Below are 23911 nucleotides of genomic sequence, written 5' to 3'. Positions count from 1 at the left end.
CCCGTGTTAAAATCGCAGAATATTTTTTTTTCAAATCCGAACAGCTGACGCGCGTCTGAAAGTTTGACTTTTTGGAGCGGGTGCCCAAGTGCGGTAGATAGCTCGTGGACACCCGCTCGCGCTCCGCCAGAACGTCGGTGCACTCGACCCAGAGTGCGCCCGGACGTGTCGCGGGACTCGCTCGACGCCGGCGGCAGCGGCTCGCGCGGGCGGAACCCGGCGAGGCCTCATCGAGGTCGCATCGTTCTCCCCCCCACGCGAGATCTCACCTCGCGTAGACGGACGAGGAATAAACTTTCATTCCGAGCGCGACAGCCGCGACCATCATGGGCTCGTGCTCGAGTAAGCCCGGCGAGGTTGGCGCCATGCCCATCGCCGGGGTGGGCAGGGTCGAACCGATGGACCCCGACGTCAAGCGCGAGGTGGTGCGACGCGCGCGGGAGTCGGGAACCTTCGCGACGGATGCCGACGCGACGTGGGTCGGCAGCCCGCTGCCGGCGAGCGTCAACAGGCGGGTCGTGAGCCGCGACGCGACCAAGCGCCCCGGCCCGGGCCCCGACGCGTCCTCCTCGTCCTCCTCGGCGTCGCACTTCGGCGCGACGGTCGCGCCGAGGACGCTGGACTACGACGGCGCCGGGGGCCGGGGATCCTTCTCCGGCGCGGCGGTGCACCCCGCGTCCCTCGACGAGGAGGAGCGCGCGGATGGAGGAGTCGGAGATCCGTCTCCGGACAGGGTGCGCGCCTTCCGCGCGAGCCCAACCCCGGAGGAGGAGCGCGGGTTCGGCGCGGGCAGACTCCCGTGGGGATCCGTCGACCTCACCGCCCCCGTGACCGCCGCGGACGCGTTCACGTTCCGCGACGACGACGACGACGACGACGACGACGACGCTCCCAAATCTCCGGGCGGCGGCCCCCTCACCCTCCGACGCGCGAGGGAGCTCCAAGCCGAGAAGGAGCGGGCCACCGCCTCCGCGCTCGGCGGCGCGCACAGGCCGGTGAGCCGGGAGGGCGGCGGGGCGTCCGGGTTCCACCCCGATTCCTTCGCGGGTTCGAGGCCCCAGAGCAGGGAGTGGTCCGGCGTCGCGTCCGGCGCCCGGGGACCCGCGAGGAGGAGGGTCACAGCGGCGGAGATATCCGGGGCGATGCGCGCGCGCGGCGGCCCGTCGCGGGGATCGGACGCCGCCGCGACTCCGGGTGCCGACTCGTCCCCGGGTGCCGAGTTTCCGCCGCGACCGGAGCGACTCGGGGGGAAACCCGAATCCGCCGGCACCGACTCGTCGACGGAGTTTGAGCGAGAGACGGACGCGCTGCTCAGCCGCGCCGCCGCGCTCATGGAAGAGGAGGAGGGGCTCATGGAGGAGGAGGAGGAGGGGCTCATGGAAGAGGAGGAGGGGCTCATGAAGGAGGAGGAGGGGCTCATGGAGGAGGAGGAGGAGGTCGTTCGAGCGTCGACGGCGGTGAGCGACGCGAAGGGGACCGCCGAGGGAGGACCCCGAGGGAGGATGCCGATGGACGCCGACGGTCGCCGGGAGTCGAGCCGGGACGAGCCGCCGCCGCCGCCGCCCGCCGCCGCCGCCGCCGACACCTCCCCCCCGTCCGCCGCCTCCTCCTCCCACCACTCGGGGGATGAGAACCTCCCGCCTCCGCCCGCCTCCCTCGCGGGGACTCGCGGAAAGGTGCCGCTCGAGTCGGTTCCGGTCCGAGCGCTCGACCGGGCCGTCGGCGGGGAGGATGGCGCGGGGGCGCGACTCGAGAGGCCACCGCCGAAGCGGGGCTGGGTGGATGAGGTGGATGAGGTGGATAAGGTGGACGAGGTGGAGGCGGTGGAGGTGGATAAGGTGGAGGATGAAGGTGAGGGGGGAACCCCGGACGACGTCTTCTTGACCGCTGCGGTTGCGTCCGTCGCTCCTCCCTCCGTGGCCGCGACGTCGACCCCGTCGGAGGAGGCTGAGACGTCGACCTCACCGACGCCGACCTCACCGACGACGGCGACCGTCGCGTCCGCCGGCGCACGGCCGGGGTCCGCCGCGTCGCGATCGAACTTCGTCTCCAAACTCCCCGCGCCGCCGCCGCTCTCGGCGCGAAACCCGAAGGATGGACCACAAAAGCCAAAGGGGGGAACGCGAGCGAACCAAAACTCTCGACTCGCGTCCACCTTTGGCAGGGACGCACCCGCGGGACCCGCGGCGAGGGGGCCGGGGACGGCTCGAGCGGGCGCGAGGGTTCGATCCACCACGTCGGCGGGGTACAGGGCGCCGGAGCCGAGGGCGACCGGGGGGTCGGTGAACCCGGGCCTCCCATCAGCCGAAGGGGAAACAAACGCCAAGGGGGGGACGAAGAAGGCGACGTACAGGGACAGGATCGCGAGCGGGCGACGCGCGGCGACGGCGACGGCGACGGCGACGGCGACGACGACGACGGCGACGACCGAACGACCCGCGGCGGCACCCCTCGGCACCCCTCGGCACCCCTCATCCGAACCGGACGCCGCCGACGGCCCCGTGCCGTCCGAGACGCCCGCCAAGCTGAGACGCCGCGAGGGCGGAGAGGGCGACGACGCCACCTCCCGGTCGACGACGCTCGAGCCGACCGAGCGCGTGCTGACCAAAGCCGAGGAGGCCAAGAACAGGCTGCGACGCAACAGGCGATCGAGCCAGAGCGCCGTCGGGGCCGCCGGCGGCTTCACCGCGAGGGCTTCGGACGGCGGCGGCGGCGGCTCGGCGGGCTCGGCGGTTTCCGCTTCGGTCCCCTCGCACCCGACGTCGGAGTCGGCGAGGCCCGCGCAGAAAGTCGGTCTCTCCGCGGCGGAACTCGCGGATAGGCTCGGGTCGGTCAAGCGGGTGATCAAGCCGAGGTCTTCGATGCCGGACCTCGGCAGGTCGCGCCGGGCGGAGACGACGGACGGTGGACCCGAGAAGGTTGACGCGGACGCAGCCGTGTCCGACACAAACACGGCTGCGTCGACCCTCGAGGGCGGCGTCCCGGTCGTTCGCGGGTTGGACGAGGCTGAGCTGGTGCTGCGGGTGGACACGCTGGCGAACGAGGACGCGCTCAACGCGACGCGATCGGCGGTGACGCGCATGACCGAGCTGCTCGAGTACGTCGACGCGACGTCGAGGCGGCTTGGGTGCGAGCCGCAGAACGTCTTTGGCCACCTGCTCTTTCGGTGCGGCGCGCCCACGGATCCGACGTCGCGGCAACTCCGCCTCAACGACGCGGTGGACCCCACGCGGCTCCAGCGCATGGTCGCGGTCACCGCCGAGCTCCGATCGCTCCTCCGGATCAAGGTTCAGGACAACAACGACCTTCAGCTCGCGGCGACGGCGCTGCGAGAGACGGCGGGGTTTTTCGCTCGCCTCGACGCGGCGGCGGCGGCGTGCTCGAAGGAGCCGTGGAGGGTCCTCGCCGCGCAGCGACCGGGTGGGCGCGCGAGGGGCGGGCGGGGGTGATGCCTCCAGGCGAGGCCAGGCGAGGCGAGTTTGCGAGCGCGGTGGGTGGGTCGTGGGCGCTAGTGCTACTGTCGAAAGCTACTATTGAAAGCCTCGTTCATCGATCGACGTCGCTCAACATCGCGCTGCCCGCGCCGCGAAGGTTGGCCAAGGTGCCGGGCCAACCGGGGGGCTCGAACGATAGCTCGAAGCGGAGCGGGTGCACGAGCACGGTGACGTGCGTCTCGCCCCACGTCTCCTTCTTGACGTCCAGCGCGGTGATGGCGTCCACTGCTCCCATCTCGTGAAGATCCACCTCGCCCCAGACGGTGTGCCCGTTGCCCCATTCGGGATGTGGTCCGACCGCGATGAAAAAGTCTGGCCCTCCCCCGATGAGGCAAGCGTGCCCTCGCCGAACCTTCGGGGCGCCCTCCCTCGGCAGGTCGCTCCTGTGGTTGCCGTCGAGTCTCCCCTGGACCAGGGCGTAGGGCGGACCGGGTCCTCCGAAATTGTCGACGGCGCCTGGTTCCGGGATGGCTTCGCTTCGGTAGAAGCTGCCGGACGCGCCGGGCTTGGACGCGAACGCCTTGAACATCCCGGCGACGACGGGCGACAGGTCTTCCCTGAGCCGGACTCGTATGTCGCCCTGCGCGGTGTGAAACACCACCGCGCCCACGTTCGCGTGCTTCGCGAGTCGATCGTCCGCCTCCGGCTCGCACGGCGCCCCGCAGCTCTTTGCGCAAGTGGACATCATGAAGCTCGGATTTCGGGCGCACTCGTCGCTGGACGCCCACCGCGGACACCTCGCATCTCTGTCCTCGACGACGCACGGCTTCCCCTTGGTCTCGGTGTATCCTATGAACGCGTTATTTCTGGCGACGTTGTCGAGCTTCGAGCCCCCGACCCCCGCGAGGAGCGCCAGGAGCAGCAACCCCCGCCTCATGCTGTGCTGTGGTGGTGTTCTGACGCGAACGTCGGGACTTGATAACAACGTCGGCGACCGAACCGTATCCAGTTTGGCCGACGCACGCACCCGGAAGGATGTCGGGCGCCTCGGTCGCGTCCGTCCCCGGGCGCCTCGGGGGCGTGCGAGCGAAGCCATCGAACCGCGCCGTCGATCGCGCCCGCGGAAGATCCTCGCGCCGGGCCGGCCGTCGCGGCGACGCGTGCGTCAGGGAGGCGGGCGCGTTCACGAAGCTGATCGAGATCCCCTTGGCGCGCGGCGTCGCGCGCGCGGCGGTGGCGCCGGCGAAGAAATTCTTCCTGGACGGCGAGCGACGGGGCGAGAGTGAAATCGCCAACGTCACCGTGCGAGCGCCGGACGCGGACGTCGAGGCGTACGACAGCGCGCCGATGCAGGCGCTCAGCGGGTACGACGTCGGCGAGGTTCCCTTCGTGATGCAGGCGGTGTGCTACTACGAGGAGACGCTCGACGTGGGGGTGCTGGAGCGGGGGTTGAGCGCGACGCTGGCCAAGTACCCGATGCTCGCGGGGCGGCTGGACCTGCGCACGCCGGGGTGGGAACACAAGGGCGCGAAGCTGACGAACGACGGAGTGCCCCTTAGGGTCGTGCGCGACGACAACCTCAGGTTCGAAGATCTGCCGCAAGATTACGCCGGGGAGACGCGGAGGTTCCTGGATTTCTCGCCGTGGATCGACGTGATGCTGGGGGACGCGCCGCTGTTCACGGCGAAGGTGACGCAGTGCGCGGGGGGCGGGAGCGTCCTGGGGGTTTGCATGTCGCACGCGGTGAGCGACGGTCAGGGGTTCATCGAGTTTTTAGTCGCGTGGGCGAAAGCCGCGGGGGGCGAGGCTCACCCCTGGGGCGATCCGGTGTTCGATCGATCGCTGATCCCGCAGCCGGCGCTCGCGATGTCCGTGGACGAGATGCGAGAGATGTTAACGGAGGAGGGCTTCGACAACGTGCCGTCGGTGCCCATGCTCGGCGGCGCGCTGCTCGCGGGTCGAACGCTGGTGCCGGATTTTCTTCGATTTCCCGCCGGGAACCGGATGATGGTGAGCGTCAACGAGGCGAACATGCGTTCCCTGCGCGAGGCGTCCGGGGCGTCGAACGATAACGAGGCGCTGAGCGCGCACGCGTGGCTCGCGCTGGCGGATCTGTGCGAGCTTCCGGTCGGGACGCCGCTGGAGCACGTGACGGTTGTGAGCGGACGGGGCGGGCGGACCGGACTTCCCGACATGTACTTTGGCAACGCGGCGATCGGCGTGTGCACCGGTCGCGTCGCGGTTGGCGATTACTCGACTCTGGCGCAGACGCGCGACGGGCTCCGCCCGGGATTCACCAAGGCTATGATGCGACGCAACAAGTACCTGATGCTCACCGAGGCGGCGTTCCGCGCGGGGGTCAACGGTTTCGACTTTGACATCATGGCGTTCATGCAGGGCCGGATGGTGTGGTGCAACAACCTGGTGGAGATCTACAAGAAGCTGTACGACCTGGACTTCGGCGGCGGCGGACCCACTCTGGCGCTCCCGCCGGAGCTCAACGACATTGTTCAGATCCAGTGCTCGCGACCGGATAGGAAAACGGGAGCCCCCGCGGGTGCAAACGGCGTGGAGATGTTCATAAACCTTCCGCCGGCGATGATGGAACGGGTGCGTCGGCCCGAGGCGATCGAGCGCCTGGCGGGTGCGCGGGGGATCAGATGACCTCGGAGAGATGTCGGACTCTGGTGCGGATGGGAGACTCTGACGCGATGATACTTTTATTATTGAAGCGCGTGTTACACACTCAACCGGCGGTATTAGTATTAGTAGAAGGGCGGGAGGAGCTTGAACGGGCGCTTGAACCCCGGGAAGAGCTTCCTGAGCCTCCTGTGCTTGGCGTTCGCCCACTCCGCCATCTGCGCGGCGCCGCAGGCGATGAAAATCCAGCCCATCGCGCTCTGCGTGGCGATGTTGAAACCGACCCACTGGTAAATCTCGCAGCAGTAGTTTGCGCACGTCACCACCTTGAACAGCCCACCCTTGGGCTCCTTGTACGCCTTGCTCCCGTCAGACCTGAGCGAGGCCTGGTAGATGTGGCAGTGCAGGTTACCCAGCTGCATCAGCGCGCTGACGCCGAAGCCCACCATCATCTGCGTCTCGCCAACCGGAGTGTAATCCGGGTGGTTGATGAAGTAGGAGATGAAAGACGCGAAGCCCCAGTAGTACCCGCAGTTGCGGAACAGGTTGAAGATGGGCATCGTGTCGTTGGAGAAGTGGTGCACGAATATCGTCTCGAGGATGCGCTTGAGGTAGTGCGCGGTGTGAAACGCGCACGCGAGCTGCTGAGAGATGTGCGCGGGCTTGTCCGCTCCCTTCATGCCCAGGAATCCGCCGTAGATCTCTCGGCGCATGAAAAAGAACGGAAGGTAGCACAGCATGGGGCCCGCGTACTCGGCGAGGAACACCACGGCGTAAGGCACCTGGGGACCGAGATCTTTGAACACCACGGTGGATCCGTCGGCGAGGCCGTAATCCTTGCTGAGCGATTTGCCCGCGGTGAGCGGGGTGCCCCTCGTCTTGGGGGGAGCGCCGGGTGGGACCTGGAGCGTGAACCTCTGGCGCGTGGGGTAGTACTTGCGCTTGATCTTGTGGAACGCGGCCTTGAGGTCATCGGTGGTGGCCTGCGGACGCGAGGGGAACGGGCGCGGGGACGGACGTCAGGAGATCGACGAGGTTTGGATTGCCCGAAGGTGCCAATCCCTATCCCGGCTCGGATTTCGCGGGGTTGGGCGCGCGAGTTCGACGGGCGCGCACCGAGTCCTTGACCTCCAGCCCGTCGGGAAAGAGAGCCTTGCCGGAGCGAGAGACAACCTTGAGCTTCATGGTATCGTGCGTCGGTGTCGGTAGACGAGAGCGCGCGATGCAGTGTTGGGAGAGGCGATTCAATCTACGTGGGAGTTGAGCGGTTGCTTTTGGGCGATGCCACGGCAGCGCTGACATGTCGGTCTGTCGGTGAAATTCTTCACAAGAACGAACTCCTCTTAGCTCTAGGTGGGTTGACTCAGATCTTCACCGCCGACGCGAGCCACGCCAGGTTGCTCATGGTATCGTGGAAGTAGTCCGCCAGCACCTCCGCCGGGTCCGCCTTGTCCCCGTCCTCCTCCATGTCCGGCGCCTGACCGCCGGCGACGCCCCGGCACATGACAAACTCCCGATCGTCGCGCCCCTGCGCGTGGTTGTACACCCTCTTGCTCCCGGCGTCCCTCCTCGCGTCGCTGCAGTGCAGCGCCTTGAGCCTCCTGATGACCAGCTCCTGAAACGCCGCCGCCGCGGGGGAGTCATCGGGCGCGCCCGCCTTCTTGGCGGTCATGTACAGCAGAGCCTCCCAGCACCGAGCCGCCTGAGGCGCGCAAATCTTGAGCTCGTCCCGCGCAAACTTCGCCGCCGCTCGCGGCATCTCGAGCACGCCCTTCCCTTCGTCGCTCGCCGCTGTGCCCCCGGTGCCTGCTGGCACGTGTCGGGGCAGCGCCGCCGCGGCCATCGCGCACGTCCGCACCGCGGCCATCACCTCCGGCGCGTTCGTCATCGCCCTGACGTCGGCGGCGTCCCTCAGCCGCTGCAGCTGGGGCGTCGGGTCCTCGACGGTGAAATCGGCGAAACCGTTAGCGACGCAGTACTCGCGCACCGCGCCGAGCATCTTGCTTCCCAAACCCGCGCGCTGGTGTGGGGGCAGCACCACGATCTGCGACAGCCTGGCGCGCGTCGAGGACGGGTAGACGAAGAACTCGTACACCGTCGCGAAGGACACGAGCGACCACGACGCGTCGTCCGCGTCATCCGCTCGGGTTCTGATGACGGCAAAGAGGAGCCACCTGGTATCCTCGCTGTCCACCGCGGAGGCGCCGTCGATGTAGAACAGGATCATCGGCTCGAACCGCGCGTGCCACGGGTATATCTCCGGATCCGAGAGCCTGAACACGCGCGCGGTGTCGACGTACTCCACGCCGTCCGCTCCCGTCGTTTTCCACGTCGACACGACGACGCCGCCGCCCCCGGGGACGGGCGCGGCGGCGTCCTTCCGGAGCGTCTCGATGAACAAATCGCGGTCGGTGAAGACGTCGTCGCCGAGGTGTGCCTTGAGCATCGCCATGATGTCGTCCGCGGGATTGAGCACGCTCTTGACCTTCTCGGCGTAGGAGATCTCCACGAGCGTCTTGAAGAGGTTCGCAGACATGAAGATCTTGATCTCGAGGTCCCTGTATCCGAAGACGGTCTCGTCGTCGCGGAAGACCTGGTGGGTGAACTCGGGCTCGAAGACCTCCGCGGCGTCCATGTCGGCCTCGGTGCGAACGAGGCGGAACTGCACGACGTCGTTGGCGTCGCACACGAAGGGCGAGCGCGTCTGTTCCTCGGACGCGCCCGCGGCGGTGGGCGCGGAAGAAACCGGGGTCGGAGCGACGGCTGGAAGGTTGGGCATCTTCGCGGGCCTGACGGCCTGGGGCGGCGGTGCGCCGCCCATCTTGGCCTCGAGAGCCTCGAGCTTGCGCCGCTTGGCTTCCTGCTGCTCGTCCATGGTCGTCATCGAGGAGGACTGCGCGAAGTGTGGGCTCTCGGGCCACCTTTCAAAATTTTTGAACTTTTCGCACGGGGCCCTGACTGCGCCGCGCGCTGATTAACCCTCCGCGGCACGTGTCTCTCTCTTTTGGCGTCGCTCCCTCCGTCGCGTCGCGGCAGTCCGTCGCGCCCCCGCTCGGACAAATGAGCACCGCCGTCGCGCCCATCCGCGCGTTCGTCCGCACAACCACCACCCCCAAGACGCCGTCCGCGCGTGTCTCCCGCCCCGCGCGCCTCCCCATCCGCGCGGCCGCCTCCACCATGAGCGCGCCGATGAGCGCGGGCGAGGCGGCCGCGCTGCCTTACACGATCGCGCCCCCCGCGCATCCCACGTACAGCATCGCCGACGCGATCAAGCTCGCGCTCGAGGAGGACATCGCGGACGTGGGCGACATCTCGTCCCTCAGCACGTGAGTGTTTCGCGCGACCCCGCGAGGATCGCCACGCCGGAGATGGCCCGACATTCCCCGAAACGACGGCACCCGGCCGCCGCCCCAGATCTTCGTCGCTCCCGGCACCCTCGCGCTGACCTTCGCCCCCGCCCTCACCGCCCCGCAGGATCCCCGAGGCCACCGTGAGCACCGCGACTCTCCTGGCCAAGGCTGACGGCGTGCTCGCGGGCCAGGCGCTGTGCAACCAGATCCTCGCCGCGGTCGATCCCGACGTCACCGTGTCCTGGTCCAAGCTCGACGGCGACGTCATCGGGAAAGGGGACATCTTCTGCGAGATGACGGGCAAGGCGCACTCCATCCTCCGCGCCGAGCGCGTCCTCCTCAACTTCATGCAGCGGATGAGCGGCATCGCGACCCTCACGAAGGCCATGGCGGACGCCGCGGCTCCCGCGTACATGCTCGAGACGCGCAAGACCGTCCCGGGCCTCAGGCTCCCCGACAAGTGGGCGGTGCTCATCGGCGGCGGCAAGAACCACCGCATGGGTCTCTTCGACATGATCATGATCAAGGACAACCACATCGCGGCGTCCGGCGGCATCGACAAGGCGGTCGCCAACGCGCAAAACTTCTTAAAGGAGAGGGGCATGGACGGCGTCAAGATCGAGGTGGAGACGCGGACCATGGACGAGGTGAGGCAGATCGTGGACCTCCTCGACGACGAAGCCGTCGTCACGAGCGCGGTGAGCCGGGTGATGCTGGACAACATGTCGCTGGACGACATGAGGGAGGCGGTGGCGCTCATCGGCGGGAGGGTGGAGACCGAGGCGAGCGGGAACGTGACGCTGGAGACGGTGCACGCGATCGGTCAGACCGGGGTGACGTTCATCAGCTCGGGCGCGCTGACGCACTCCGTCGTCGCGTGCGACATCTCGCTCAACATCAGCACGTGATGAGAGAGAGAGAGAGATCGCGAACGAACGACCAAATCGCTGAAACGCAGCGCACAGGCCGTGCTCGATTTAACGTCTTCTACTATTACTTACACGACGACAGTCTCGAGGAAAATAATCGTTTAGTCCGCCTTGCCGTTGTTCTCCGGCTTTGCCGCCGAGAACGTGTACATGGCATCCTCCCCGGAGTTTGCCTCGGCTTTCCCGCCCTTGCTCTTGCTCCCGCCGCCGAGCCCGAGCGCCTTGGTGATCATGATCCTGAACCAGTGCCCGTTCAGCGCGGCTCCCGCGAGGATGATGCCGAGCACCGTGTACCTCGGCCACGGCGGCACGTTCGCCAGGTCGCCCGCGATGAGGTGTCTCAAGAGGTGCGTGAGACCGGCGCCGTACGCGCAGACCCTCACGACGAAAAATACGGCGACGAAGATCTCGGACACCTTGTACTCGATCGCGGAGGCGGCCTCGTAGGTGGACTCCAGGGCCTTGCCCTTGAAGCCCAGTTTCTTCGCCCACTCGATCGGGCGCTTGGATTGCCCGAGGCCGGACTGGCGGAGGAACCACTTGACGGTGAGCAGCGGCGTGGAGAGCTCGCCGATGAGCAGCCACGAGAAGGGAAAGACGAAGATCTGGGCATATCCCGCGAGGATGGAGCACACGATGAAGACGAGGTGGTGGGCCACCATGTCCATCTTACCCAGCTTTGGGTACCTGGCCAACACGTGCGCCAGGTCGTCCATCATGTACCCGAAGAACACCCAGTTGGTGCGCTCGATGACGTCCACGATCTTGAGCGTCTGGGGCGGGGTGGCGTCGTTGATGAAGAACTTGTCGTGAAGCGGGCAATCCCACAAGCCCGACAAGACCCAGATGCCGAGACCCCCCACCACGATGGCGTGGACGAAAGACATCACGTAGGACGGCGCGCACGACGTGAACTCCTCGTTCGCCTTGCCGTCCTTGCCGCCCCATCGCCTGCGAAAGAACCAGCCGGACAGGAAACGCGGCACCTCCCACAGCATCGCGTACTGCAGCAGGCACATCGAGAACTGCGCGGGGTTGCCGAGGTCCATGCTGTACGGGCCATCGTAGCGGATCCTCGCCGGGAGAACCGATTTAGCGGACGGCATCGCGCCGGTTTCCAATCGCGCCTATCCAATGGCGCCGGCTTGTTATCCGATGGATAGAAACTTCACTTCAAACGGGACCCGATCGAAGAGTCGCGCGAAGCGACAGGAGGAACGGGCTCGTGCGACGTTTCGGAAGTTAAAACGCAGTCCAGCTAGCACTCGCTTCTACTGCTTGTGCCTCTCGAGCGCCGAAAACTCAAACATCTTTACCCGCGGCCTGGACGGTTCCCGAACGACGGCGCCCGCGTGCAACCTTCCTTTGCTCTCGACGACGGGCGACGCCACCCGCGCCGGGTCCTTCCCGCCCTTCTTCCCAGCCGCGTTCTCCTTGTCGCCGTCGCCGTCCGAGTCTGACGAGGAACCCGACTCAGAGTCTGACGAGTCCGACTCAGAGTCTGACTCGGATTCGGAGCCGGAACCCGATCCGTCCCCGGGTCCGTCCCCACGTTTCTTCGCGTTCTTCGCCTGGAGCTTCGCGATCCTTAAACGCCTCGCCTCCCTCTCCTTCTCCTCGTCGGCGACGCGCGCCCGCTCCTCCTCCTCCTCCTTTTCCTTTTGCGCCCGCGCCGCCTCCGCCTTTTGCTCCTCGCGGCGTCGCCTCTCGCGCTCCGAGAAGAGCCCCTCGCGCTCGCCCCTCGTCCGTTCCAGCGCCCCCGACTGGGTCTCCTCGAGTTCGGCGAGGAGCTTGGCGCACGTCTCGGACGCGGCGAGTAACCTGCGCCTGCACTCCTCCGCCGCCTTCTCCATGTCCAGCTTTTTACGCGGGTTGACCCGGTTGTCCCCGTCGTCTACGCCGGCGAGGTACTCCTGCAGGTTGGCCACCGCCGCGCGATAGGGCGCCGTGGCGTCGTGCACCGCGAGCCTCGCGTCCGCGAGCGCCTTCTCCCGCTCGTCGTCGATGACGAGGCCGAGGTCAGCCTCGAGCGCGTCCACGGCGACGTCCGCGGTGTTGGGCCGGGGCATCTCGCCCGGTTCCAGGAGGTGAATCTCGCGTCGCTTCTCCCCGGCTCTTCGCACGCGCTCGATCTCCAGGTACTGCTGCTTGGTGCGTCGTTCGGCAGCCTGGACGTAGCGCTGCGCCTCGTACGCTCGGTCCTCGGCGTCCCTCGCTCGGAGCTCAGCCGCGCGGGCGTTCTTCTCGGCGTCCCTCCTCGCCGCGAGGTCCGCCTCGCTTCGAGCCTCAGCCTGTTCGCGGAGCCTCGCCTCGCGATCGAGAATCTCCTTCGTGTCCCGCAGCTGCCGCCCGATGTCCTCGATCGTGCGCGCCCTGGTTCCCTCCTCTCCCTCGGCCTCCCACTTGAGAGTCGCCATGAGGTTCTCCGCGGCTTCGCGCAGGCCCTTCACCTCAGCCTCGTGCGATTGCCGTATGCGATCGAGGTTAGCTTCGTACTCCTCCCTGGCCAACGCGAGCGCCTGCTTGCGCTCATCCACGAACGTCTTGTGGTCGTCGAGCCTCTGCTGCACGAGCGCTTCGAACTCCGCGCGCTGAGGTCTCATCTCGGTTCTCGCCGCCTCAATCGCCTTCTCGGCGCGCTCCTCGACTCGCCTGAGCTCCGACTTGTGGAACTCCTCCAGCTGCGAAATCGTCTGCCGCTTCTGCACCGCAGCCTGCTCGAGCGCGTTCACCTTATCCTCCGCAGCCTTGGACAGCGCGATGGTCATCTCGCGCTCGTGTTTGGCCATCGCCAGGAGCACCTCCTCCTTCACCCTGCGCTCGAACCTCGTCTTCTCCGAGTCCTCGTCGAGCCTCGGCCGATCCTCCTCAGCCTTTTGTGTCGTCTCGGCCACCGCCCTCTCCGCCCGGGCTCGCGCGCGCTCCTCGTTCAGCAGCCTTTTGGTCTGCGCGAGCTCCACCTCGAGGCGGGCGTTGCGTTCCGGGTCGTTCGCCCTGAGCTTCTTGTTCGTCTGTTCGATTTCGTCCAGTTCTTGCGCTCGCCGGGCTTTCCACGCGAGAGTCTCCGCCTGCTTGGCCACCTCGTTGGCGTCCCGTACGCGGTTCTCTATCTCCTGTCGCAGCCTGACCTCGATGTCCACCTTGTCTTCGATCTGCCTTCGGAGCTTGCGCTCGTCCTCGATGGCGAGCTCGGCGACGCGCCTGGCATCCTGCTCCGTGCGGAGCTGCCTGGCGAGATGCTCCATGGATTCCTCCATGGTGGCCATGAGGAGCGCCTTCTCCGTGCCCTTGATCATGAGCTCCTCGCACTCGGCGAGCTTCTGGCGGAGCATTTGGCGCTCCTCCTCGATCGTGAGTTTCTTCGGGGGTTTGGCCTTCGCGGTCTGGGGCGACGCCGCGCCGGCGCCCGGTGCCGCCGGTGGCGGAGCGGCGTCTTTCCTCTTGCCGCCGAACACCTCCGTCACCGGACCCACCGGGCTGAGCGTGCCCACCGGCGTGGTCGTCCGCGGACAGTCGCCCGCGTCGGCGTTATCATCACAGTAAGCATCATCCACGACGTCGCCGCCGTCGCCGCTCGGGCTTTCCCACGCCTCCTCCGGCTGCCTCGCCTCCGTCGTGGGTACGGGCCCGGGAGATCGGGGCGTCCCGCGGAATCGCTCGAGCTCAGCCTCCTGCGCCGCGACGTACGACGGATGCACGGGCCGAGACGCGCACCCACCCATGCCGACCGAGTGTCGATCCCACTACCCGGGCGTCAGCCGCGAGTCTCGGCGCGGGCGGGTGGCGGCCGCCGGCTCCGGTGTGACCGCCACGGCTCTCGGTCAACGCTTCACGTACGTTCCGAGAGGAAAAAAAACGTTCCCCTCGAATTTTGTGAATTTCAGTCCAGATTCAACGTATGCACGCCAGTTCGTGGGATCAAACCCAGTTGGAAATTGGTTTTGTATTGGGACCAAGTGAGAACGACGAGGTCCAATTCGATAATTGTCAAATTTTATCATCCGGTGCTCTACTTCACCGCGGCGAACTCGCCCGCGTCCTGCCGGAACCCCCTCAGCAGCGACTCCACCGCCCAAGGGTGCCACACGCACGGCACCCCGTGCCTCTCCGCGGCGCGTCTCAGCGCGCTGCCCCGAAAACCACGCCTCTCCGCGGGGCTCTCCTGCACCACCACCAGGTCGCATCTCGCGTCGCGATCGTCGCCCGCATCATCCGTCAACTCGGACCCATCCACGACGGACGCGCCGGCGTGCTCGAGCAGCGCCCCGAACTGCGCGTGAAACCCGTCGTCCCCGCTCAGCGCGAACGCGAGTCCCGCGAAGATGCGCTCGAAGACGCGGGATGACCCGGGATGACCCGAGGTCTTGTCCCGCGACGGTCTTCCGCCGCGGCTGATGATTGATCCCGGCGGGGTGCGCGACGGGGACAGCGAGGGGTTGCCAGTCGCCGCCGCCTCGCGGACCCACGCGGGGGTCACCACGGGGGCGCCGATGGCGGACGCGTACAAGCACTTCAGCGTGCGACCCATGCTCGTAGGGGTGACGACGCGCGTGTAATCCGCCGGATCGGGCGCGACGGGCTGCGGCGCGCCGGCTGGGGGCGACGGGGTGAACGGCTCGAGCGTTTGGCCGTCTCCCGGGCTCGGTATCTGGCTCTCGACGACGCCGCCGTTTCGGACGATCAGCTCTGCGAGGGCGGCGGACTCGTCGCGGCCGAATCCGGAGAGGTAGAAGGTGAGGTCGGCGAAGGTGGACGAGCGCGGCTTGGGCTTGGCGCGCTTCTTCGAGCTCGGCGCTTCTTCTTCGACGGCTCGCTCGGCGGCGGCGGCGGGCGGTCGGCCCCGTTTCTTGCCCGAGGACTGAGAACGCCTCAGAAACTTTTTGGGTCGCCTCGCCGACGACGGCGTGCGGAGGCTGAGCCGGCCGCCGACGCCGGGGTCCTCGCCGTCGCCCGCGAACCGGACCCGCCGCGCGGCGCCGCTCGCGGCGGAGGATCGCTTGGCGGAGGCGGAGCTCGCCGCGCCGCGGCCGCGGCCCCGGCCGCGTCCCCGGCCGGCGGACGCGGGAGCTCGTCCGCCCCTCCCGCCCCTCCCGCCCCTCCCGCCCCTCGCCGCGGCGGACCACGGGTAGGGCGTGCCGTCCATGTCGCACTGGCGCATGGTGCGGCACCTCCCGCAGCCCTTCGACGCGTACCTGCACTTGGAGCACCCGAGGGGCGTGAGGGGCTTGTCGTTCGGCGGGGGCGCGTCGGCGTCCTCCTCCTCCTCCTCCTCCTCCTCCTCCTCCTCGGGAAGTGGGCTCATGTCCGGGAAGGCTTGAGTGCCGCCGACGTACCAGGCGTCCTCGCCGTCCGCATCTGCATCCTCCTCGTCCTCCTCGTCCTCCTCCACCACCGGAGCGTCATCGTCGGAGACTATCGCAATCTCGGGCTCCTCCTCCTCGACATCCTCCTCGTCGTCACCAGGGGATCGCGGCGGAAACTGGCTGTCGCCGAAGAACTGGCGGGTCTTCCAGTCGCTCCTGCGGGCGCGTTGCGCGCGCGTTCGAGCCACGCCCGCCTGTTGAACCTCCTCGCGGTCCTCCTCGGACTGCGAGGGGGACCGAGAGTCGCCGAAAAACTCGCGCGGCTTTCTGTTCCTCGCGGATCCCCGACCAGCCTCCTGCTTCTCGCTCGCCTCGATCTGCTCCCACAGCTGCTGGCGCTCCGCGCGCTCCTTTTCCTCCATCTCGCGGTGCCACTCGCCGAAATCGACCTCCTCGGCGTCGCTTCTCCCTCTTCCTCGGCCGCCGCCTCGGCCTCTCCCCCGGCCGCCGCCTCTTCCTCTTCCTCTTCCTCTCCCTCCTCCTCTTCCTCCTCCTCTTCCTCGGCCACCCGCCGGCGCGAAGGTTTCGCGCACGACGCGCATCTGCGACGCCAAGCCCTGGGACGCGGCGACGAACCTCGGGTCCGCGAAATCGAAAGTCGGATCGGTGCCATCCGGATCGGTGACTTCTTCTTCTTCTTCTTCTTCTTCGTTGTCGCGCTCCTCCTCCTCCTCCTCCTCGGGCGCCTCCGTTTCCTGCGAGTCGACCGGGTCGTTGCTGCCCCGCGCGTTGTTGTACGTCGCCTGCGAGTCGTACGCGCGCGCGGCGGCGGATACCACGTCCCGCACTTGCTGCGACATCATCTCGCAAAAGTCGGGCGAGTCGGGGGGCTCGGGCGCCGTCGCCGGAGCCAGAGCCGGAGGCGACCGGGGAGGCGGGGGCGCGAAAGCCGCCCGCCGGGGCGCCGGATCCGAACGCCCGGCTCCCCACGCGCCGCCCGCCCACTCGGCGTCGCTCCCTCCGTCGCCGCGATGAACCCGCGACGGCGCCGCCGCGTCCCTGGCGCCGCTGAACTGGCTCGCGTCATGTCCGGCTCCCGAGGGCGCGACGGGGGGAACGGCGGGGACGTCCGCGGGCGTCTCGGCGACGTTCGAGGTCATCGACTGCGTCGGCGGTTTCTCGGGCTCGTCGTCGGCGTCGCCACCGTCGTGACCGAGCGAGAGACTCATGCCGGTCAGACCGCCGAGGTCCACCGTTCGCCTCTGGCGCGTTCGCAACGCCGCGGACATCGCCTGGTTAAACGAGCGACCGATCGGCCGCGCGGTTTCCTCGATCTCGTCCTCCTCGTCCAAGTCCCCCGCGTCTTCCTCGTCCATCGACGGGTTCGCAGCACCCGCCTCCGCCTCCTTCGCCGCGGCTTCGAGCACCGCGGCCACGGACATGGCGGGGGTTCCGTTCGCCGTAGACTGCGTCGCCGTCCCGAGCGTCCCGTCCTTGTTGACGGCGGCGGCGAAGGTGTTGGGGACGTACGAGCCGATGATGTCGCCCGGGGTGGCGTCCACGAAAGGAGCCTCCCGAGCGGGGGGCGTCGAGGCGGTATTATCCTCCGGCGCGGCATCCTCCTCCGGCGCGGCATCCTCCTCCGGCGCGGCATCCTCCTCCGGCGCGGCATCCTCCTCCGGCGCCTTCGGAGGATTCGCCGGCCTATCCGAGTAGGGCGACGCCGTCGCCGGATCGGCCGGGCGGATCGGAAGCGCGGACGCGGGTTTCTCGCGAATGCGGAGCAGGCCCGGGCGCGGGCTCTGGGAGCATGGGGACCGCGCCGCGCGGGTGCCGGGGGACTCGGGGGGAGCCGCCTGCGTGCCGCCGGCGTAGACGAAGGCGTCGTCGTCGTCTTCCCCCTCCTCGTCTTCGTCCCCCTCCTCGTCATCGTCCTCGTCGTCAGCCGCGGGGTCCCAGGCCTGCGTCGCGAGTATCGCCTCGTCCTCGTTCTCATCGTCCTCCTCGCCCTTCTCCTCCTCGTCCTCCTCGTCCTCGCCCTCGAGTCCATCGGGTCCGTCTCGCTCCGGTTCCCGCTCCGGCGCCTCCTCGGGTTCCAACGAGAACGTCACCGTCTTGCGCTGGGTCCCTTCGCCGCCGTCCGACACCCGCGGCGCCGCGCTGAGCCCCTGGCTGTCGATCACCGACGGTGGACCCCCCGCGTGGTACCCGGGCGTCGCGGCGGAGCGGTCGCATTCGCTCGCCTCGACGCTCTCCCAGCCGTGCGACGAGTACCCCAAGTCGCGCAGCGCCTCCTGGGTGTCCAGCCCGGCGGAGAGCGACGATGGCGCGAGCCGCGCTCCTCGAACGCCGCCGCCGCCGCCGAGGACTGACGATCCGCGCCACACGTCCGCGCCGTGGTCCACCGCCTCGAGGTTCAGTCGCCGCCGCGCGCCGAACGTAGCGGCGACGGCGTTTTTGTCCTCGGATGGAGGATCGGCGCGGATCTCATCGTCGGATGGATCGCGAGGGTGGTCGGCGTCGGGGGGAACGTGCGGGCCACCCATGGCCTCACGCAGCGCGGCGGTCTCCGCCGCGGTTACCATGGCGGAGACCGCCGCGACCTCATCGCCGCGCGTCGCGGCTTCGGCGACCTCGAGGACCTCCCGGCGCAGCGCGCCGACGTCTTCGCGCGTGTCGTCGTCATCGGGCACCCCCGCTCCGAGGTGGTCGGGTTCGGGCACGGACGATACGTCGTGGTCGATGGCTTCCGCGCCGCCCTTGGTCCTGTCGCCCTCGCCGGAAACCTCCTCGGTGCGGTAGGTATCGGCGGTGACCGGGATGGTCCCGATGCCCTGAGACTGCGAGGGCACCTGGCTGTACGTGACCGTCATGGCAACCCCTGAAATTCAAAATCACGAGACGACGTGACCAGGCCGTGACGGCTCCACGCGACCACGGCAGCCCCCTTCCGAGCGGCCTCGGGGGATATCGGCGGCCTCGAGGTGTTGGACACGCGCCGCGGGGGTTCGATCGATCCCCGTTCGGGGTCCCACGCGCGAACCAGAGTGACGAATCTTCCCGAGTCAACCGGAAAACTGTGGCACCCCTTCCTCTCGGCGTGCTTCTACGCGCTGCTCGCGCTGACCGTGGTTTTTCCCGGGAAAGACTTTGGAAAGTTCTGTCGATCGATTTTAACGCGTTTCTGCCGAGGCACCCTCGAAATGACTTTAAATGGAACAGCGAAGCAGTCTGCACTTTTTCCTTTCTGGATTGGTCCGGGGAGAAACGATCGAGTGTTATTCCTTTTTTGTGCGCTTGGCTCTTTGGCAAAAGGAATATTCTTGACGGGAACGGCCTTTTGTTGAGAGCTGAAAACCTTCCGACCCGCAGAGCTGGGCACCTCAACGGGGGTATCCTCATCGAAGGGGATACACACATAGCGGGAGACGATCGAGTGGATCGAAAGATAGGGCGACCCTCTCTTCCGGCCTTGCGATCGTGGGGGTTTAGCGCGTCGTTGGCGAGGGGCCCAACACAAAAGTTAGGTCGCGGATTAGTTGTGGTCCGGTCGGGAGCGTCCGAGCGTCCGGGGTTACGTCGAATCCTTAGGTCGCCAGTGCACATCGCCGGGACACCAATCACAAAACACTGCGTTTGATTGTGTTATGGCTCACGAGACGACTTTCTGGCCTGAATTCAACGAAGACGGCGGCGCGGACGAGGATCAGGCGATAGACGACTTTCTGAACGTGCTACTCGAGATCGACACGGAGACCTTAGAGAGCCAAGGGGAGGGAGGCGGCGGGACCGCGAAGGGGAAGATTTCCTCGTCCCGCGGCGATCGCATTAGGGCGGAAGCTTCCGTCGCCGATCCCCGAGGGACGTCCTACTCACGAGGGGTTGGCGCGGTGTTCGACGAAGGAGCCCACCACCACCACCTTTCTCACGAAACAGCCGCGGCTGATCTACTCACGCAGCATCAGCTGAGACAGCAGGTCGACACGCAGATGAGCTCCCACGCGCGGCACCTGTCCGACCCGATGGCCGGCACCGGAGGGCAATTCGGCGGAATAGGCGACGGGTGGCATCCACCGGGAATGGCCGACTTTAGCATCTTCGCGCAACAGTTTCAACACAATAATCCCGCGCTCGGCGGCTTTGGCGTCGCGGGCTCGGCGACGGCGCGGGACCGAACGGCGGGACCGAACGGCGGGAACGACGGGAAGATGCGGCTTCGGTGGACGCCGGAGCTGCACAAGCGGTTCGTCGACGCGGTGAACAGGCTGGGCGGGCTGGAGCTCGCGACGCCCAAGGGCATCATGCAGCTCATGGAGGTTGACGGGATGACCATCCAGCACGTGAAGAGCCACCTGCAGAAGTACCGACTGCAGGACCCGGGCGACAGGGACGTCCTCGACGGTGACGGCAAGCGAGGGAGGGAAGGCGACGACGCCGGAGCCGCGGCGGGAGGTAAACGGGTGCGAAGGAGGCCCTCCGCGGCGGAGAGGAGCGCGGCGCGGGCGAGGGCGGCGGAGCAGAAGGCTCGCGAGGAACGGGAGGCTGCCGCCGCCGCGGCGGCGGCGGCGGCGGAGGCGGCGGCAGAGGCGATCGACGCGGAGAGGCGCATGAGCTCCGGCGGCCACGGCGATTTGCTCGGGATGGAGGGCGGGCACCACGTGCCTCCTTACGCCAACACCGGCGCCCTGATGACCACGATCGACACCACGAGCGGTTTGCCCTCCGTCGCTCACGACCACGGCGCTCGACTCGCGTTGCTCGGCGTGGAGGATGACGACCACCTGGAGACTGCGGCTCGCGCGGCGGGCTTGGGAACCGCGGGCAGGTCACCGGAGGACGTCAGCATCGCGCTGATGAAGCAGATCGAGATGCAGTCGCAGCTGCACGCGCAGCTGATGGAGCAGAGGAAGCTGCAGCAGAGGATAGAGGCGCACGGGAAGTACCTGGAGTCGATCCTCGAGCGGCAGCAACGGCAGCAGCACCAGCAACACCAAAACAAGGTGCATGGGGACGACGAAGACGGCATGCCCCCGGGGTCGCTGAGCTGAAACGCGCGTCGATTCATTCGTTGATAATAGGTAGCCACTCGGGATTGACGAGAGTTGTTAACTTGAGGTCAGATACTTGACCGCGACTGCGCGACCCCCTCGCCTGACCGTCACTCTGACCAGACTGCCAGAGTCTTTGGACAGACTTGCACCTGACCTCCCGTCTCAGACGAAACACCCACCCAATTGTGCGACACCTCACTCGGGCTCGGCACTGCCGCGCGGGCAAGACCCTGGCGCTGGACGGAAACCATGGCGGGGCGGCGCTTCCTTCCGAAACTCGGTTTCGTCCCGTGTTCGATCATCGCGGGGATCGTGTTCCTGGTCATCGTCGCCCTCGCGCAGGCCATCGCGGAGACCCACCCGGACGCCGTCTCGGATCGCCACCACGGTGACGAGTTCCTCAGCAGGCGCGCGCACGAGACCGGGTACCGCCGTTCGGGCTCGCGGCACAGGACGCATCACGGCGGGCTGTTCGGCCTGAACCTCGACGGCGAGGAGGGGGAGGACCTCAAACCCCGCCGCGCGCGCGCGGGCGACGAGGAGGTGGAGGAGGTGGAGGTGGTCGAGGAGATCGTCGAGGTCGAGGAGGACGACGACGAGGGATCGGACGGGGGCGAGGAGGCCGACGAAAAGGGCTCGGTCACCGCGACCCGCGACGCGCGCGACGATCGCTTCGACGAGTTCCCGGCGTCCCTCGCGCCCCTCGGCGGTGGCGGCGGTGACTCACCGGGACCGTCGTGCGACGCGGGCGACTTCATCGAGCACGCCGAGTTTTGGGGCGACGTCGTCGTCGACGGAACGCAGAACCTCAAGACGTCCGCGTCGCGGTGCTGCGAGGCGTGCGCGAAGATCCGATCGTGCCGGATATGGGTGTGGAACCCGGACAGCAAGCAGTGCTGGCTCAAGGCGGACGAACGGGAGCAGCCGGAGCCCGTGGCGAAAGGCGCGAGCGTCGCGTGGACCAGCGGGGTGCTGCCGCAGCGAAAGGGCCCCGGCGTGAAGTACGCCCTGGCGAAGGACGTGGTAGATCCGACGCCGCCGCCCAAGTGCCTGCACACGGTGCTGACCAGCAGCGGAAACGCGTACATGAACTGGCAGACCCGAATCATGTACCAGACCTACCTCAAGCACGCGGCGGAGCCCGGGAGCGTGATGAAGGCGTTTACCAGGATCTTGCACCGCGGCAAGGATGACGAGTTGATGATGGAGGTGCCCACCATGCGGTTCGACCCGAACCAGGGTAAGTGCGACACGTGGTGCGATTACCCAGTCGCGGACAGGAGCCTCGCGGTGGCGCAGTGGTCGCAGACCACGGATTCGATGCGGTGCTCGCACGTGATGATGGTGGAGACGGATTACATCTACGTCAAATCGCCGAGCCCGCACATCCTGATGCCCCGGGGAAAGGCCATAGGGTTCGAGTACTCCTACATCTACCCGCAGGACCTCAACATGAAGCGGGTGTACGAGGAGTACATGCGCGAGCACGCCGACGAGCTCGGGCGGAGCGAGTGGAAACGGGAAAAGTTTGCGCTGCCGAGGACGGGGAACGCGCCCAGCTGCCTGAACGTCGAGGACCTGCGCCGAGTGGCGCCCCTCTGGGCGGAGTTCGTCGCGAGGACGGAGAAGCCCGAGGAGGTTCGAAAGGCCCTCGGGTGGCTGAGGGACATGTACGCGTACGATGCCGCGGCGCTCGCCGTGGGCGTGGAGCACGTGGTGGCGCCCACGCCCCGGACGCCGCTCATGGCGCAGCCCCCCGCGGATGAGAAGATCGGCGACGCGTTTCTGCTGCACTACACGTGGGGACCGGAGATATACGACGGGAAGGACGAGAAGCTGTGGGTGTTCGATAAGCGATCATACGGCGGAGGTCAGTACCAGCGCGGTCCGTACCAGCTGAGCAAGATCCCGGACCCGCCGAGGTGGGACCCGGCGGCGGGGCTGCAGCTGCAGGATTTCTTTCAGCCGAGGACGCTGAGCGAGAGCAAGCTGGAGCTCATCCGGTTGATGATTGACGAGTTCAACGAGGCGGTGGGTAAGCTGCCGAGGATACCCAAGGGACACAAGACCCTCGAGGAGGCGCAGGCCATGGCGGCGTGATGGGTTTTTGGTTCGCTTGCGTTCTAACTGTCGATTAACAAACAGCGCTATGATAACTCACTGCAGCAGGAAGAGTATGAGCACGATGAGCACGACAGCGATGACAATCGCGAGGCAGATCATCTTGTTCCTCGCGGCTTTCTGGCTCTTGTCCGCCTTGGTCAGCTCCCGTCTCGCGTCCTTAGTGCGCACCGCGGTACTCACGATGTTCGCCTCGATGTCGTCGATCATCTGCCCCTGCTCATTCACCAGCACCGCCAGGTCCTGGAATATCTCGTTCACCTCGCCGATTTGCTGCTGAATCTCCGCAATGCCCTGCTCGCGCTCGGCGATGAGCGCGTTGTTGTACTCCATCTCTCCCTCGTTGGACATGAGCTCCTGCCGCCGAGAGTCCTGCAGCAGCGCCTGCTGCTCCTGCGCCCCGTGGTACTCGCCTCGGGTCGCCTCGGTGTCGTCCGCGGCTCCGTAGGAACGGCTCGGCGACCGCGCTGGATCGCGCTGGGGCAGGAAGGTGCTCTCCCGCTCCGCGCACGTCCGCTGCGCCTTCTGGAAGTCCTTGAGGACGACGTGGAAGTCCTTGACGAGCTTCTGATGCTGTGCGACGTGCGTGCTGCGCCCGTCGTCGTCGCTGTTGGTCACCGACTGCGCCAGGCGCTTGACCGCGAGCGAGCACTCCTTCGCGGTCCGCCCGATGCTCTCCCTCTGCTTGTTGAGCTTCGCGCGGAGCTCCCTGGTGTCCTTCCCCGTGCCGAGCGAGTCCACCGCGCGCTTGAACGACGACACGCTCGTGGTCATCTGGAAGATGAGCCCCTGAACTTTCTTGGACTCCCTCGAGAGGTCGTCCCCGGACGCGCCCATGTCCACCGCGACGTCACCCATTTGGGCTGTTGGGCGGACTCACCGGGGGCCTTCCTCCCCAACGATTCGCGGATCTGACGCGCGAGAAACTAGGGTTTCCGCCGCGCGATTCGCCCCTCCCGTCGCCGCCGGTGCGTCGTCGGACCGAACGGTGACGACGTGTGCGGTCGTTATCTCCGTTCGCGCGTCGTCCGAGGGCCGGGCGCGCTCGTCGCTTGTGGCGGAAGGGGCCGCGGCTAATTTTGC

The 23911-nt window shown here is 67.4% G+C and overlaps 12 protein-coding genes across 12 annotated transcripts; 5 read left to right on the top strand and 7 right to left on the bottom strand.

The window, feature by feature from the left end:
* Nucleotides 1-326: 326 nt before the first annotated feature.
* On the top strand, nucleotides 327-3449 carry MICPUN_60193 (predicted protein; the record flags this gene model as incomplete). Its single annotated transcript, XM_002503957.1, has 1 exon — nucleotides 327-3449. The coding sequence occupies one exon, from the start codon at nucleotides 327-329 to the stop codon at nucleotides 3447-3449; it is 3123 nt and encodes a 1040-aa protein (XP_002504003.1).
* A 97-nt stretch (nucleotides 3450-3546) lies between these two features.
* On the bottom strand, nucleotides 3547-4371 carry MICPUN_60192 (predicted protein; the record flags this gene model as incomplete). Its single annotated transcript, XM_002503614.1, has 1 exon — nucleotides 3547-4371. One exon carries the CDS (start codon nucleotides 4369-4371, stop codon nucleotides 3547-3549), a length of 825 nt encoding a protein of 274 aa, XP_002503660.1.
* Nucleotides 4372-4469: 98 nt separating this feature from the next.
* On the top strand, nucleotides 4470-6181 carry MICPUN_60191 (predicted protein; the record flags this gene model as incomplete). The annotated part of the gene is made up of 1 exon (XM_002503956.1): nucleotides 4470-6181. The coding sequence occupies one exon, from the start codon at nucleotides 4470-4472 to the stop codon at nucleotides 6096-6098; it is 1629 nt and encodes a 542-aa protein (XP_002504002.1). The 3' UTR covers nucleotides 6099-6181.
* Nucleotides 6140-7288, bottom strand: MICPUN_60190 (predicted protein). Its single transcript, XM_002503613.1, has 2 exons — nucleotides 7191-7288; nucleotides 6140-7057 (listed from the first exon to the last, which is right to left on the bottom strand). The coding sequence occupies exons 1-2, from the start codon at nucleotides 7257-7259 to the stop codon at nucleotides 6200-6202; spliced, it is 927 nt and encodes a 308-aa protein (XP_002503659.1). The 5' UTR covers nucleotides 7260-7288; the 3' UTR covers nucleotides 6140-6199.
* Nucleotides 7289-7437: 149 nt separating this feature from the next.
* Nucleotides 7438-8949, bottom strand: MICPUN_60189 (histone acetyltransferase; the record flags this gene model as incomplete). The annotated part of the gene is made up of 1 exon (XM_002503612.1): nucleotides 7438-8949. One exon carries the CDS (start codon nucleotides 8947-8949, stop codon nucleotides 7438-7440), a length of 1512 nt encoding a protein of 503 aa, XP_002503658.1.
* Nucleotides 8950-9251: 302 nt separating this feature from the next.
* On the top strand, nucleotides 9252-10332 carry MICPUN_83796 (predicted protein; the record flags this gene model as incomplete). Its single annotated transcript, XM_002503955.1, has 2 exons — nucleotides 9252-9400; nucleotides 9549-10332. The coding sequence occupies 2 exons, from the start codon at nucleotides 9252-9254 to the stop codon at nucleotides 10330-10332; spliced, it is 933 nt and encodes a 310-aa protein (XP_002504001.1).
* Nucleotides 10333-10397: 65 nt separating this feature from the next.
* Nucleotides 10398-11475, bottom strand: MICPUN_60187 (predicted protein). Its single transcript, XM_002503611.1, has one exon. The coding sequence runs from the start codon at nucleotides 11457-11459 to the stop codon at nucleotides 10455-10457; it is 1005 nt and encodes a 334-aa protein (XP_002503657.1). The 5' UTR covers nucleotides 11460-11475; the 3' UTR covers nucleotides 10398-10454.
* Nucleotides 11476-11624: 149 nt separating this feature from the next.
* MICPUN_60186 (predicted protein) lies at nucleotides 11625-14075 on the bottom strand (the record flags this gene model as incomplete). Its single annotated transcript, XM_002503610.1, has 1 exon — nucleotides 11625-14075. The coding sequence occupies one exon, from the start codon at nucleotides 14073-14075 to the stop codon at nucleotides 11625-11627; it is 2451 nt and encodes an 816-aa protein (XP_002503656.1).
* A 287-nt stretch (nucleotides 14076-14362) lies between these two features.
* On the bottom strand, nucleotides 14363-18529 carry MICPUN_101547 (predicted protein; the record flags this gene model as incomplete). The annotated part of the gene is made up of 1 exon (XM_002503609.1): nucleotides 14363-18529. The coding sequence occupies one exon, from the start codon at nucleotides 18527-18529 to the stop codon at nucleotides 14363-14365; it is 4167 nt and encodes a 1388-aa protein (XP_002503655.1).
* Nucleotides 18530-19303: 774 nt separating this feature from the next.
* Nucleotides 19304-20789, top strand: MICPUN_60184 (g2-like myb family transcription factor; the record flags this gene model as incomplete). Its single annotated transcript, XM_002503954.1, has 1 exon — nucleotides 19304-20789. The coding sequence occupies one exon, from the start codon at nucleotides 19304-19306 to the stop codon at nucleotides 20702-20704; it is 1401 nt and encodes a 466-aa protein (XP_002504000.1). The 3' UTR covers nucleotides 20705-20789.
* Nucleotides 20790-20956: 167 nt separating this feature from the next.
* MICPUN_60183 (predicted protein) lies at nucleotides 20957-22807 on the top strand (the record flags this gene model as incomplete). The annotated part of the gene is made up of 1 exon (XM_002503953.1): nucleotides 20957-22807. The coding sequence occupies one exon, from the start codon at nucleotides 20957-20959 to the stop codon at nucleotides 22805-22807; it is 1851 nt and encodes a 616-aa protein (XP_002503999.1).
* Nucleotides 22808-22820: 13 nt separating this feature from the next.
* Nucleotides 22821-23872, bottom strand: MICPUN_108637 (predicted protein). The gene has a single exon (XM_002503608.1). It carries the CDS (start codon nucleotides 23684-23686, stop codon nucleotides 22865-22867), a length of 822 nt encoding a protein of 273 aa, XP_002503654.1. The 5' UTR covers nucleotides 23687-23872; the 3' UTR covers nucleotides 22821-22864.
* Nucleotides 23873-23911: the final 39 nt, after the last annotated feature.

This window comes from Micromonas commoda, chromosome 7, assembly GCF_000090985.2.
Source record: "Micromonas commoda chromosome 7, complete sequence".
Lineage (NCBI taxonomy): Eukaryota > Viridiplantae > Chlorophyta > Mamiellophyceae > Mamiellales > Mamiellaceae > Micromonas > Micromonas commoda.
Note: the sequence above shows the minus strand (reverse complement) of the source record. Positions and strands in the feature narration are given on the sequence as shown.